This window comes from Tripterygium wilfordii, chromosome 23 (genome assembly GCF_013401445.1).
Source record: "Tripterygium wilfordii isolate XIE 37 chromosome 23, ASM1340144v1, whole genome shotgun sequence".
In the NCBI taxonomy this organism is placed as follows: domain Eukaryota; kingdom Viridiplantae; phylum Streptophyta; class Magnoliopsida; order Celastrales; family Celastraceae; genus Tripterygium; species Tripterygium wilfordii.
The window spans coordinates 5,190,273-5,206,404 of record NC_052254.1 but is presented as its reverse complement, the minus strand read 5'-3'; the positions used below and the strand labels follow the sequence as shown (position 1 = coordinate 5,206,404).

The window sequence follows — 16,132 nt, the reverse complement described above, 5'->3', positions numbered from 1 at the left end:
CAGAATCGTTACCTCTCCTTCTTCTTGTTGAACACCTCTTCTTCCTCTCTTATTTTTCTCCTTTCTTTTTCTTCCTCTCCTTTCTTCCCTCACGCCTCTCCTTCCTCTCTATGCGCTTCCCTGGATATCTACCCAACCCACCAAAAAGTCAATGGCATCATGGCAGACAAAATAAAGTTGATCCACCTCTTATTCTTGAAGAACATGGGATTGAAAAAAGATTTCTTTTTGAGCCACTACCCATCCTTTTTCCAAGTGGGTAAGTCGAAAGGCAACCATTGTTGTTAGGAACAATCAATCCCATTTTCTTTTATTATTATTTTTTCACTTTCTTTTTTCTTTTCTCATTTTCGGCCACTTTCGGCCACTTTATCTTTTTTTATTTTTTGTTTATTTTTAATATATTTTATATATTTTATATATTTTTTGTTTTTGTATTTTTTTTTGGCCGGACGAAAACCGGTTACTACAGCTGCCCCCCTTTGTATGTCTTTTATGAAATAAAAGGCAAACAAAGGTATAGTCAACCGAGTTTCGTACGAGAATTGAAATGCACGGGATCACTATGGCCATTCTCGGCTTGGCCAAATATTTGTGCAAGAAAATAAAGGGGCACGAGATCACAAGGCCATTCCCGGCTTGGCCAAATATTGGTGCAGGAAAATAAGGGGGCACGGGATCACAAGGCCATTCCCGGCTTGGCCAAATATTGGTGCAGGAAAATAAAGGGGCACGGGATCACAAGGCCATTCCCGGCTTGCCCAAGTATTGGTGCAGGAAAATAAAGGGGCACGGGATCACAAGGCCATTCCCGGCTTGGCCAAATATTGGTGCAGGAAAATAAAGGGGCACGGGATCACAAGGCCATTCCCGGCTTGGCCAAATATTTGTGCAAGAAAATAAAGGGGCACGGAATCACAAGGCCATTCCCGGCTTGGCCAAATATTGGTGCAGGAAAATAAAGGGGCACGGGATCACAAGGCCATTCCCGGCTTGGCCAAATATTGGTGCAGGAAAATAAAGGGGCACGGGATCACAAGGCCATTCCCGGCTTGGCCAAATATTGGTGCAGGAAAATAAAGGGGCACGGGATCACAAGGCCATTCCCGGCTTGGCCAATGTTTTTTTTTAATCTTTGACTTTTTTTTTTGGTGAAAAGGTGCTCGGGATCACTGTAGCCATTCCCGGCTTGGCTGAAAATTTTTTATTTTTGATTTTTTTTATTGTGAAAAAGGTGCTCGGGATCATTGTAGCCATTCCCGACTTGGCTGGAAAAGATTTTTTGATTTTTTTGATTTTTTGATTTTTTTGATTTTTTTTTGAGAAAAAGATGCTTGGGATCATTATAGTCATTCCCGGCTTGGCTGGAAAATTTTTATTTATGCAGCGATGATGCATGCACTGACCTATTTTGCTCAATTATGAATGTCTCATGAATGAATGAATGCATGTTTTCTCAAGGCTTTGCCATCCTCCAACAAGCGCACAATTACGAATTGCTAAACCAAATTTGTTTCTCTGTTAGGGTTGACCTTCTGACTCACTGAGCTTTCAATGTATCTTCTCTAATCTGATTAGTGAAGGCCTTTTTCCATTCTGGATTCTAGCTCTTGGGCTATCTCTTTTCCTTTTCCAATGTGCATTCCCATAATCAATTGATTTTCCCTGAAATTTGCATGTTCGTACGCATCTGAGTTCAAAGCTACCCATTTATCTGAATTTCTTTATTCAATTTAATATTTTTTTTTTTGCACGGCTTAGGAATGTGAGCTTCTCTTTCCTGCTAACACCTGCTTCAGCTTCAGGCTTTTCACTCAGATCCTTTCCAGCTTAGGATGCCAAAATCCATCAACTTCCTATCAAAAGTATTGTCCTGATGCACTCATTATATTTCCTGTCAAAACTTTGTCAGTGATAAATTCAAAAGTACAGCCATGCTTGTCAATTATTGAAAGCAAATGATAAATTTTTGGAGTATGAAATGAGAATTGAATTGGGATGTGGAAAAGGAGACGACAAGCAACAAAATTGAAGAAATGAATTTCCTCACAATTTGTTTCTTGGAGTATCAAATGAGAATTGAATTGAGATATGTAAAAGGAGACTACAAACCACAAAATTGAAGAAATGAATTTCCTCACAATTTTTATTGAAAAGGATGGGTGGTAATAAAATATTTTAGAATGAAATATGTACAAGAAATTAGGGAGGTCAAAGGCAAGAAGGACAAACCGAACTTCTTCAAGATGAAATATGTGATAATTCAAAGATTGTACCAAAATTGCCCCAATTTTGGTGTGCACCCAATTAACAATAATCAAATCTGACTTGCATGAGGCTATCTCTGAACCTTCCATTTCTGCCAACAAACTTCTTCTTCTATGTAACAGACTAGCACCTTAGCAAGGTAAAATATCTGATGGTATCAAGAGCACCCCAAAATCTACCCCAATTTTGGGTGCATGTCCAATTAACTGATCTCCAACCCTTCAATTACGAAATTAATTTTGCACTCCCACCTATGTCAATGTGAGACAAGTTAACAGCCAACTCAGGCAATACTCATCAATTCAACAGATTCGTGATCCAACCATCTTGCAGCCCAAACTAAAATGCCCATAAGGGTTTTTTTTCACTTTAGCGGAATTCTTCTTTTTTTTTTTTTTTTTTTTTTTTGCCCCTATTTTTGCCTAGAGCGCCCTTGTGGGTTTTCACTCTAGCGGGAATATTTTTTTTATTTATTTTTTTTCTACCAATAAAACTTAACAACTTCCTTGAAATTGTCCCGAATGTGCATTTTGAGGGGTTCAACTTCAACTAACGTCTTCTCAACCTCTTGAACAAACTTTTCCAAGTTAATCATGTGATCTTCATCCTCACTTGGCTTGGCAATTATGTTATCCCCATGCACTTCAATCTCTTTATGCATCATATCATGAAACAGAATGACCTTGGTTTGCTGATAAGTATCTCCTGCATTTTTAGACCAAATGGCATGACTTCATAGCAAAAGGTATCACATAAAGTGATGAAAGTAATTTCCTCTTTATCTTCTAGTGCCATCGTGATCTGATTACAATCATCCTTCTTCAGTACTGGTGCAATATTTCCATATCATTCGGGGTATTTTACTACAGCAAGACATCCCGCATCAAATTACTTCTTTATTTCATCTCTAATCTTCCAAGTTTGCACCAATTCAAATTTCCAACCCCAAATTAACAACCTCATCCATTTGAATTATCTTTTCTTTTTGATTAAACTTGTTTCAACATTTCTGACTATATCTCAGATTCATCCTCAATGTTCAAGTCAAACTCGACATTGTTAATGGGTGCCCCAAAATCTGGTTCATTCGGTTCATCTTTTCATTATCATCAATTTCAATCCTGTCAAAATGGAATTTGCAAGATTTGGAATTTACAAGTGATGGACAAATAAAGGCAAATAAATGTGGGATGATGAATGTAACAAAGGCATCAAAAACACGGGAATTGGGCAAATAAATGTAGGAATGATGAGTGTAACAGAGCATCAAAAACATGAGAACTGGAAGCATTGAACATGCAAAAGCTGTACTAGAGAACTTTATCAAAGTAAAGTAAAGACATGCTCATCATTAAAACCCAATCAATGGCCGTGAGCTGGACCACAGATGGTAGTGCAGATGGATTTTACTCTTGAAGGCTGCTGACAGAATCTGGCAATTCCAAATTGGTCCAGTTACTGAGTTTAAAACATAACTCCCCAAAATTTCTAGTGTTTGGACTTCCGTACCATATCCATGACTGCGGCCAACATGTGCTCCAGCCTTTGCTGTCCCTCTTCTAGTGTTTGTAGCCCCATCTCTAGCCGGGCTATCGCTGCACGCATGCGATCTGATTGTGGAGATGCTGCAACTGCTGATGAGGAATCACTAGGTGGTGATGCTGAGTGACCTTCTTGGGTCTGCTTCTTTCCAGCAGAAGTTGTTTTCAAATGGCTGATGCTCTGACGCCATGTCCTTCTTTCCAGCATGGTGACTTGATATCCCAAAGAGGCTCGAGGCCGAGGAGGTCGAATGCTTTTGAACAAAAGCAACCTTGTGATAAGCCGTGGGAAAAATAACTTCCCCACCTTTGTCGGCTTCTTCTCGACAAAATCCTTGGCTTTGAAGATCGTGGCCAGATAGATCTTCCCAATATCAAACCACTGCCCTTTATACATAGTAATAATCATACTGTTGGACAGCAATTTTATTCTAGGGTATAAAGAACACTGTCTATTCCATCTGCAACAGATCCAAGTTGTACTGTGATCTCAGTGATTGCTTCGTGCAATTTATCTGGGTCATGAGTACTTGCTTGTCTGCCCCATGACATATATCGAACACCTTGTATGGCATGCTTTGAAACCATAAGTTGTCTTTTGTAGTCTTGAACTTTGTCGGTTGCTTTTTTAAGTCTCCTTTTGATTTCCCTCAAAGCTTCTTGTAGAGATTCGATAGTTTCCTGGGGATCGTCTTCGTATTCGTCTTCCCTTATAGGGGAGAGGTTGAATCTGAGATCATTTCCACCTTCATCTTCTTTAGAAGTAGAACCTTCATCAGTTCTAGACCTTTTTGCAGGTGGAGAGTTAGGAGTATCCATCCTTGAAGATTTCTTGAGGAAGAAATTGGTTTCTGCTGATTCTTACTTTTGAATATTTATACGAATGGAATATGAAGGAAGTGTTGGACCAAGACTTAGCGTCTAGGTCAACATTGTGTTTTTGATGATTGTGAAGATGGAGACGGAGATGAAGATGGCTCAGAGTGAAAACACGCTTTTGCCAGAAATGATTGAGATTGAGATGAAGACGAAGATGGCTCTGCATATGCAAAGACATTCGCGGTGCCTGTCACATCAGTACTCACTTTACTGTCACCTTCCACTGTTATTTTCCCGCTTGAGGACGAATTTTTTTCTTCCTACTTCTCTTTTCAACTAGATAATAATAAAAAAAACAAAACTTTCACACTCAACTGTTGATTTCCCCGCTTGAGGACGACTCTTTTCTCTTTTTTTTTTTTTTCTTTTTTCAACTAGATAAAATAAAAATAATAAAAAAAAAAAAAAAAACTGTCACACTCCCCGGGAAATTACGAATATCTGCACGGTGAGGCAGGGTACATAACGGACGGTCAGGATCTAATCCAAGCAGGATCTTTTAAACCGTCTGGTAAGAGATTCCAGCGATGGTGGAGAACATGGCTCTGATGGTGATGGTGGTAATGACCATAGATCACAAGTCTCCGGAAGCTTTCTCTTGTTGTTGATGCATCTCTCTTGGTTTCCGTCTCTGGTCATGTAACCTTGCAAGCGCTTCACATCGGACAACTTCACTGACTTTACAATAAAATCCTCTACTCCTTCTTCCAAGCATCTGTCGATTCGAGTCACTACGTTCTCAGATGACCTGATTACTACCGGAATCTCTCTCAAGGCAGACGATTCCTTGATTTTCTTTAGCAACTCATCTCCTGTCATTCCAGGCATACAATAATCGGTGATAATTAGATCCACCTTCAAACTATCAAACCCAACAGAACAATTATTCTCCTCGTCTAATCCCAGAAACTGAAGTACTCTTATTCCACTATCCACCGCCATCACTTTACAGGAAGTAATCTTGAGCAACCTTTCAATGACCATTCTATCAACAAGGTTGTCATCGATAGCCAAAACATGAACCTCCTCATAATCAGATATAAAATGATCTATTCCAACTCGATCAACAAGAAAATTCAGAGTCAATTTCCTCAAAACTGCCCCAGTATTTTTTGCTGTTCATTTTTCATTGTTTTATCAATTCACAACTGTAATATTGTACTATAAGGATGGCAAAGACATGAGTGAATTGGTGTTTTTTCTTCTTTTTTTTTTGTTTTTTTTTTTCATGCATGACTATGAACTTATTTAGTTTGACAAAATGCAATGACTATACCTACGTGAATGCATGAGAGAAGAAACCAGTAATGGAAATTACAATTAAAAATGTGTAAAACAAAACGTCAACGGTAAATGAATAAATCACACAAAAATAAAAATGTCATTATATGGGGTAACCTAAATTTTTGGAGGTTTCGGACATGGATCTAGGGTTTTATAAAGTGCTTGGGTAAGTTTATCTAACTATTCCGCGAGGCCCCAGATCATGTTGCTTTTAAAATCCCAACAATTGGGACAAAAGCTCCTCCCTTAACTTTTAAGGGAAGTCGATCCGGTGAGGATATCTTCCACTACCCATGCGGAGACGGAATCTCACGAGAATAGTGGTCAACCCTCTCTAATACTAAAGGTAGAGCCCAGCTGGTAGGCTACAGTGAGTGTAAATGTATGAGATGACAAATACTTTACCACAACAAAATAAATCAACATATCTGCCATATAAAGGAAACAAACAATTAATCATACAAAAAAGAAGTAACCGTAGCCAATCAGTTTAATCATATGGGCTTGACCCTCTTAGGTTTAAAAAACCTGGTGTTCCCCAGTGAAGTCGCCAGTTGTCGCAACCGGGGTCACGACGCAGTCCAACTTTTGAAAGGATGAAAAATGTTTAGAGTCGCCACCAATTGATTTAAGGTGCAATTGGACACCGAAAAGACCTGCGAACCAGAGAAAAGGGTACGGGGATCGATTGAGTGTGGGGAAGGTGTTAGGCACCCCACAACTCCCGTTTGAAAACGGTTACCCTAATTAATTTCATGGCTATCTTACGGATACTTGCTCTTTGCAAGATATAATTGTTAAAGTTTGAATTATTACTTTCAACACACTTATCAACTTATGATAGTGTTTGAAAAAAAAGCTTGGAATATTACTATCAATTTATGATGGTTTTTATTTGGAAATAGATTTGAAATAACACTATCAACTTATCATAGTTTTGGGAAAAGATTTGTAAGAATACTATCAACTTATGATAGCATTAAAAAAAAATTGTAATTTTACTAAAACTTATGATAGTTTTTATTTGGAGACACACTACCAACTTTTGATAGATTTAGTTTTAAACACCAACTTATGGTGTTAATGATAAAATGTCCTACCAACTTTTGGTAGGTTTAATTTTAAACACCAACTTATGGTGTTAATGATAAAATGCCCTACCAACTTTTGGTAGGTTCAATTTTAGATACCAACTTATGGTTTATTTAATAAAATGCCCTACCAACTTTTAGTAGGTTTAATTTTAAATACCAACTTATGGTATAAATGATTATTTGGAAAAGTGTCATCTATCAATTTAACCTATTATTGCCAACTTATGACAAATTCATAAATGAAATCAAATAAGGTTCATAATTCAAATAAAGGAAATCAACTTATGATTTCTTTAATTGAAATGACCTATATTCAATTTTAAGCCTATATATTCATAATCCACACTTGTACAAATAATCCAAATAATAAATGTCGAAATTATACAAATCGACATGAATAAGATAAATTACACAATATGGGGGGCCAAATATACACAAATTGTAATAAACCAAACAAAATCTTGAAATTGCTCAAGCCTCCATCAACTCGTCCAAATAGTATCCAAGCCCGAGCCAACATCCAAAACAAACAAGATAAGGGGGTAAAGTTGTACTCAAATGCCATAAAAATTCAATATCAAATTAAGTACATATACATCATAAACATATAAACACACACATACAAATATACAAACTGGTATACATTCATATGCAAACACATATACAATATATATAAACACACACAGAGTATATATATATACACGCACACCACCTATATATGCAGCATATACACACCATATATATATAGACAGCACATACAAACATATATATATACACACGCTGATATATATACACGTACACTACATATATATATATATATACACATACAGACACTCGCATACAGACATATATATATACTCACACGTTGATATATATATGCACACCACATATATATATATACATACACAATGATATCAAATAATTAACAAAAGCTATACGAACAGAGTCAGATTTAGAGTCTGATATGAATCAACACAAGCTGATATCAGATCCAAAGAATAACCGGGACAACAATGGCCAAGTAAACAAAGAATAAGCAGGGAGATCTAAATCGGATATAAACGGAGAATAATCGGGTATGAATTAGATATAAACTGAGCATGAACAGAGGCATCAACATAGCACAAATTCAGATTTCAACATAGCACAAACAAATCCAGATTTTAACACAGTGAACCGACAAATTCCAGGTATCAATACGAAGATAAATGAATAAACAGGAAACAGAATCGTTACCTCTCCTTCTTCTTGTTGAACACCTCTTCTTCCTCTCTTATTTTTCTCCTTTCTTTTTCTTCCTCTCCTTTCTTCCCTCACGCCTCTCCTTCCTCTCTATGCGCTTCCCTGGATATCTACCCAACCCACCAAAAAGTCAATGGCATCATGGCAGACAAAATAAAGTTGATCCACCTCTTATTCTTGAAGAACATGGGATTGAAAAAAGATTTCTTTTTGAGCCACTACCCATCCTTTTTCCAAGTGGGTAAGTCGAAAGGCAACCATTGTTGTTAGGAACAATCAATCCCATTTTCTTTTATTATTATTTTTTCACTTTCTTTTTTCTTTTCTCATTTTCGGCCATTTTCGGCCACTTTATCTTTTTTTATTTTTTGTTTATTTTTAATATATTTTATATATTTTATATATTTTTTGTTTTTGTATTTTTTTTTGGCCGGACGAAAACCGGTTACTACAGCTAGGTTATTATGACCACCGCCTGCCAAATTAGACGTATAAGGCTCTTGGAGGGCGTCAATAAAAGCATTCAAAACGTCATTCTCTGACAGTGGCGGAATTACCTGAGCTGCCAAATCCCTCCAACGATGAGCAAACTCCCTGAAGCTTTCCCCATTCTTCATTGTTGTGTTCTGCAGATCGTAAATGGTAGGGATCTTCTCTTCATTATACTTATATTGTTTCATAAACATTTCAGCTAAGTCCTCCCACGAAGATACCGACGAAGGATTAAGGGTATTGAACCACCTTTGAGCTGCCCCAGTTAGACTATCTTGGAAATAATGCACCAACACCTTCTCATTACTTGCATATGGCTGCATACGTCGACAATACATCGTTAGATGATCCAATGGAACTCCAGTGCCATCAAACAAACTAAATTTTGGTAGTACAAAATCATGCGGAATATTCAGATTCTTCACAAGGCACAAATTGGCCGGATTCAGCATCCCTGAAACATTAACACCCTCCATGGCTCTTAATCTCTTTTCCAACTTCTTAATGGCATCCATTGAGTTATTTTCTTCATTCTGAACTCCCTCATTCACTACTCTGGCGGTTACAGCTCCTGCAATATTAGCATCAACTGGGAAGGGATTATCATGCACGTGGGTCTCAACTGGATGAATATATGTTGGATTCTGAGTGGTTGCCTGTTGGGAAACATACTGATGCTGATGCAAACCAGGCAAAGGCTGATTACGAATAGGAGTAAACCCGGGTGGGTAAGTTGGTATTTCCTGGTGCAGATGATTCTCAGGAATCTCTAGTGTTTCAGAATTTTCAGCTACTCCCTTTCCTTTCATCAGCAAGGCCATATTCTTCATCAATAAGGCCATCTGTTCTTTGATTTCAGCTATATCCTGATTCTGATTATGCTCACCCATTTCCTGCTCCATGTTCTCAATAATTCTTGATTGTAGGCGAGTCTGATAGGGGTGACGATGTTGCTTCTTGAAAGCTATGATTAATGATGCACTAAAATCCCCTGATTTGAAAAAAAGTAACAAGGTTAGTTTTCTTGTTTTGTTATTTTTCTTATGCATGATTGTGTGTGAATCCTATATAGTCATTGCAATTTAAAAAGACAATAAAAACAAAACATCATTTCATTAAAACGACTTTTACTTTTACATGATAGTCCAATAAAATTAATCCCTAGTTTGGAAACCCTCCATGCTGGAGCACTCCAATTATCTCTAGGTCCTTGCGAAGATTGGCCAAGAATTGTAGGACTTTTCCGAATTCTGGCCCCTGAAGCACTTCAGTTTGGCTCAACTTTGCAGCTTCTTCCTCAAAAGCAATAGCCCATGCAGACAACTTTGTCACTTGGCACATTGCTATCCCAATCTGACGGGTAAGCGTAGACAGTGCCTCACGATTCTCTACAAGTCCATCAAGTAATGCCTCATTCTCATCTGCTAGCCTGACCATTTCAGTCCGGTTATGGTTTAGCAACTCTTGATGTAACGCTCTTAGCCGCTTAATTTCTTCATTCGTTCTTCTCATGGCTACTTCCATTGTGACATTTGCTCGCTCAATTCTTTGGAGTTCAAATTGCATTTGTATGTTGTTTTGTTCCAACTGCTTCCTCTTCTTACTCACCCTTTCTAGTTCTTTCATTTCCTCCATCTCTTGTATCTTTGCTTGAGAGAGCTCTTCTTGTGTTAGCTCATACTTCCTTTTATAGCTTTCGGCTTCTTGAGTCATCCTCAGTAACGCTTCTTCTAAATTCTGAATCTTTTTCACAGTTAAGTCCTCGACTTCTTCAGTGTCAGGCCCTTTCCTTCTGTGACCCGTATGTTTATTTCCTTGAAACCTCAATTCATTTTCCCCTGCTATATTCTGAGGTACCCTTGCTCTTTCCTTATGGGTATTTCCTCCTTGGATATGATCTTCAGAAATAGTTTTGCCCCTCTTCTCATGCCATTTAAAGTAAATTAGGGTACCATCTGATGTGTGTTTGCCTCGATTCGTAATCTTGAGATTTTTCCATGCTTGAAGTATCTTTCGTACCCTAGGTACAATCAACTCCAAATCTTCTCCATCATCATAAGAAAAATTAAGATCTAACAACCCATGTGTTGCTGGAATACAAGGATTAGACCCTATTTGCCTAAATACTAATGCTGGTGCTTGACTGACAGCTCCCCACGGGCCTAAAAGAGGGACCCAAGGAAAATCTCCACACCTATATAGAAATGTGTCAGGCAAAAACCAAGGTGCTTTTCCTTCTACACTGCGAACATCCAGGGATTGCAAGATCTTTTCCCATTCTCCAATATTCGGGTGGCCAGGTTTCCATTTTGCCTCTGTGAACTCCAATATCGGTCTTCTTTCAGGCCGCGTGTGATCCTTAAAGCCAATCTTTGGAAAATCAAGCTCCCTATAGTATTTAATGTGACTTACTAACCAGATTCCGAGCAAAGCTGAACATCCATTGAACCTTGCTTTTATATTGCGACGATAAAAGTTGAGAGAACGAATCGTTTCACATATTATTGCAAAGTTGAAGTACTTTTATTGTACTAATTAAGCAGCTATAAGTCTTGTCGCAACCAGGGTCACGACGCGGACCAGGGTGGGAGGATGAAAATGTTTAGAGTCGCCACCAATTGATTTAAAGTGCAATTGGACACTGAAAAAAAAACTTGCGAACCAGAGAAAAGGGTACGGGGATCGATTGAGTGTGGGGAAGGTGTTAGGCACCCCACAACTCCCGTTCGAAAACGGTTACCCTAATTAATTTCATGGCTATCTTATGGATACTTGCTCTTTGCAAGATATAATTGTTAAAGTTTGAATTATTACTTTCAACACACTTATCAACTTATGATAGTGTTTATTTGGAAACACACCACCAACTTTTGGTAGGTTTAATTTAAAACACCAACTTATGGTGTTAATGATAAAATGTCCTACCAACTTTTGGTAGGTTTAATTTTAAACACCAACTTATGGTATAAATGATTGTTTGGAAAAGTGTCATCTATCAATTTAACCTATTATTGCCAACTTATGGCAAATTCATAAATGAAATCAAATAAGGTCCATGATCCAAATAAAGGAAATCAACTTATGATTCCCTTAATTGAAATGACCTACATTTCATTTTAAACTCATATACATATAATAAATAAATAAAAAAAATCCAAATAATTAATGTCCAAGTTATACATGTTAATGGGGTGATATGCCCAACATAAGGGCCAAATATACATACTTAAAACAAAAAATACAGAATATCTTAAGCAAAATCCTAAAATTATTCGAGCTCTCCTTGATCCCGGCCCAAATGTTGTTCAACTCAATCCAAACCCAACAAACAAACACAAAAATGGGGTCAATATGGGTATTCAAATATAATATCAAACCAAACACATACCTAAAGATTTACATATACATATAAACATATATACGATATATGCATATACAAACCATACTACGTGTATACAAACAGATCCATATATATACATATGCACACAGACACACCATATATATATAATATATACTCAGACACAAATGTATACATATATAAATAAACGCACCACCTACACACACGCACATTCTTCATAAACTACAAATGCATTCACAACAACATTGATATGGATCCACTTTAAATTACAGTCCATCATTTCAAAGTAATTGGACTAACAAATAAATAGTCCCAAAATGATTATGATTTAACAAATAGAATCTCGAAGGATGGCTACCATACCACACAGCATATGCTTTCTAGAAAGGTGGCAGTATTCCCCATGACCGCCACACTCCAAGTTCTCTCTAACACAATGACTCCATAAACAAGTTAAATCAAACAATATTTGTAAAACATGTGAATATCATGAACTGACCCAATATATAAACAAAATACAAGTGAGATTCATAACCCAATATAGATCCCAACAAGGAAAATCAAAGTAGATACTCATCATCATCAGCTAAGATTCTCAATCATCTTCTTGCATAGCCATGAATCACAAGGAAAAGAAAGTGAACTAGCAATGTGAACCATATCTAACAAAATGATAAAACAGCCATCTCAGATCAATCAAACCGAATGTAGACCTCCAAATACAGATTTCAGCAAAGAAAATCAAAGCAAACACAAACCACATCACCACATTTTATTTAGATCTAACACCTAATCACAAATAGAAATCGAAATGGAATGAAAATGAGAAGAGTGAAGGATACCTAGTTCTTCCAAGCATGCTCAACTCGTCGGAACCGTTGATAAGAAGCTACCACCACTCACTGGCTCTTTGTCTCCCCCGAAAACCTTTTTTCCTCTCTCTTTCTTCTCCTCTCTGTCTTTTTTTTTCCTCCTGGTTTTCTTCCCCCAAAAGGATGATATAGCCGAGTCATTTTAAAAACCAGATATGTCCTTCTAGAATGGGACCCATGGAAGAAAAACCACACGAGAATTGTTGGCCATTTTATCACTCTCTCCTCCACTAAAAACAATCAAACCCCCTTTTTCTTTCACCTTTCTCCTTTTCCCTTTTTTTTATTCCACACTTTCCTTTCTTTTCAAATTCAATTATGTTGTGGCCCCCATTTTTCCCAAAAGTCTCTCCTTATTTTCTTTTCCGACGAAATTCTCCAAACCTTTTTGTTTTCTTTCTACTTCATTTTAATATCAATGTAGAATAATGTCGAATAGGTGTAATACAGACAAAAGACTTTCGGTGGGTAGTATTATGCTTATCTGCTAACTCCCCATATTCTCATATGTCTGTCATGCAAAAATCTAAGCAAACAAGAGCAATAAACCCTGATTCCCTCTTTTTATGTTTTTTTTCTATTTTTTCTATTTTTTTTTGTATTTTGTATTTTTTGGCTGGACGAAAATCGGGTACTACAAGTCTAGAAAGGTTTTTTTTAAAAAAATTTTTTTGCACAAAATCCTGCTTAAACACAAACAGATAGAGACATTCACCACTGAAAGCTCACATATATATGGGCAAATAGTGAAAAAGATTTCATCTTTTTGGATTCTCTCTCTTTTGAAGACCCAAGATTTCAAACATCTTATGCTTATAGCCTTATATTCATTTCCAAAGTCCAGTTCTTTTGAATGGATCTACTTATTATCATCTCAAGCCTGATAAGTGATAACAATATATAAGATAACGTGGGACATCTTGCCGGTTAGCATTACTCTTCCATTGTATAGAATACCAAATCCTCGAACTTGGTCTGCAATGCTTTTTTGTCTATGAGAATAAGAATTGAAAAGAGATTGTCACTTGGTCCTGTTTTGTTGACAGTGATAATCAACTTTAATTCTTAAAATTTAATGTCCAAACTTTACCTTCTGGCATGGAAGAAGTGAGGATCTCGTTAGGAAAGCATGTGAATATTTAACTCTCTCTTTTATATGGAGGGATTGGTTTTTTTTTTGTTTGGATACTGTTGATGCATTGTTCTTCTATGCTATATTTTGCTCATGCTTTCTTGCATTTCATTTATATGTATATGTAAATAGATAGTGTTTTTTTGCAGATGATGATAGCATACTCAACACTCTTATCTATTTTTAATTTTTTATCGTGGAGAGAGTGGGGGATAAGATTGGGTTGAGTTGTTTGCTTGGTCTTTTGTCTTTTTGGTTTTTTTTAGTATAGCTTATGCAAGGTTAGATTTATTTCAAAATGCCCATCGATCCACCCACAATATCTGCATATTCTAGATTTTGAAATATATGAGTTTTCTGCTGAGTGTGTGTGCAGTTGATTGCAGAACATTTAATTAATGATTTTTGGTTGTGCATGATGTTCCAATTGATCCCATGTATAGCCATACCTATCATGAATGTTTTTTTCCCCTCCCAACTATACTCGCTCAAGATTTGAGTGAGACCTTATATATATATGTTCAATGTATTTGTCCATCCCCACTTTCCCATTCCCACCATTTTTAAGGTTTGTAGATTTATGTGCTGCTATAGTTATTTTGGTTAAAATTAAACTATATGTCTTTGGTTTGTTTGCCATGAGTTAATTAGTGGTATATGTATAATGGTGTTTTAGTGTTGGACATTTATAGTGGTACATTTGCAGTAAACAACTGCTGGAAGTCCAATAAACTTAAAAGGGTTGGAGGATTCGGTTCTTGGCATTCTATGAAACTCATGAGTTTGGGGCTACACCCCCCTTTCGCTTTGTATGTGAATTGATGCTTTTGCTCGTGTTTGACTTATTTTTATCTACAAATTTAACATTGATGCTTTTGACTCTTGTAGTGGGGAGCATGCTATATTCTTTTTAAAAGTGACCATGGCCGGGATTTCAAGTTAGTCCATTGTTAGGAAGAACTATGCAAATGCACAAAATGACATCTTTCCATCGATGAACGACAAAACCGAGGAGACGGTAGAAGAGATAGGCATGCAAATTCTGGAATACAGGCATCAAACACTCTATCTAGAATGCCATCAATCAATCTTTCTGCATCTTGACGTCCAGGTTTGGATGGCATAGGTGATTCTAGCAATAATATTAGCATGCCTACAACCCCTACATCTGGTACACCCAACACTGCTTCCGAAAATTCATAGCCTCTTCACGTCCTTCTGGAAAGGCATATTGAATGACCATTAGGGCGAAAATCTGCAAAGGATAAACGTCATCGTTCTATGGGTACAAGCTCCCAAGCCTATGATGCTGCAAGTGAAAGATTGCATTCAACCATCTGTGCTTGGAAACAAAAATCTGAGTCAGGATTAGAATCAATGAAACAAATAAATGAAGAGCAACAGTTCCATGCTATTAAGTTTGCTAAGCTTGAGGAGATTCAAAAGAGTATACAAATAACAAAAGATCTTGTGAATACTGAGAAGGATTTGTTGTCCTTGATGCCAGAACTCCCTACAGATGAGGTCGCTGCTTAAGTATTTGCTAGAATGAGGCAGCTTGATGAGTTGGACAAAGAGCACCAACGTAAGCATCATATACTTGTTATGATATGCTTGTTATGATTTGTTACATATATTACATGTCGCTTGTCAATGAAATATGCATGGTTAACTCTTTCAAGGCCATAATGCCAACAATTTCCTGCTCACTTTAGGCATTCTATCATTTTTTTGGCTTTTCGAAGGGAACAAATATAGAAGTGAATCGTGAATACAACCCATTATTATTAACTGTACAGGGTTTTCTTTGGTAGGATTTCAGGTTGTTATATTAATATATTATAGTTATTTTTCACAGGCATTCGAGCTATGGAATTCTCACCTAGAGCATCAGCAAGAATTCGTGATGAAATGCAAGGGAATAACATTAATCCATGCAACCTCGAGAGCAGGTTTGATGATGCTGAGTC

At 37.0% G+C, this 16,132-nt stretch overlaps 1 protein-coding gene across 1 annotated transcript; it reads right to left on the bottom strand.

Moving 5' to 3' along the window:
• Positions 1–5,246: 5,246 nt before the first annotated feature.
• On the bottom strand, positions 5,247–8,594 carry LOC119992720 (two-component response regulator ARR4-like; the record flags this gene model as incomplete). Its single annotated transcript, XM_038839513.1, has 2 exons — positions 8,531–8,594; positions 5,247–5,746 (listed from the first exon to the last, which is right to left on the bottom strand). Coding segments are annotated over exons 1-2 (564 nt in total), but the record flags the coding sequence as incomplete, so codon positions are not given.
• Positions 8,595–16,132: the final 7,538 nt, after the last annotated feature.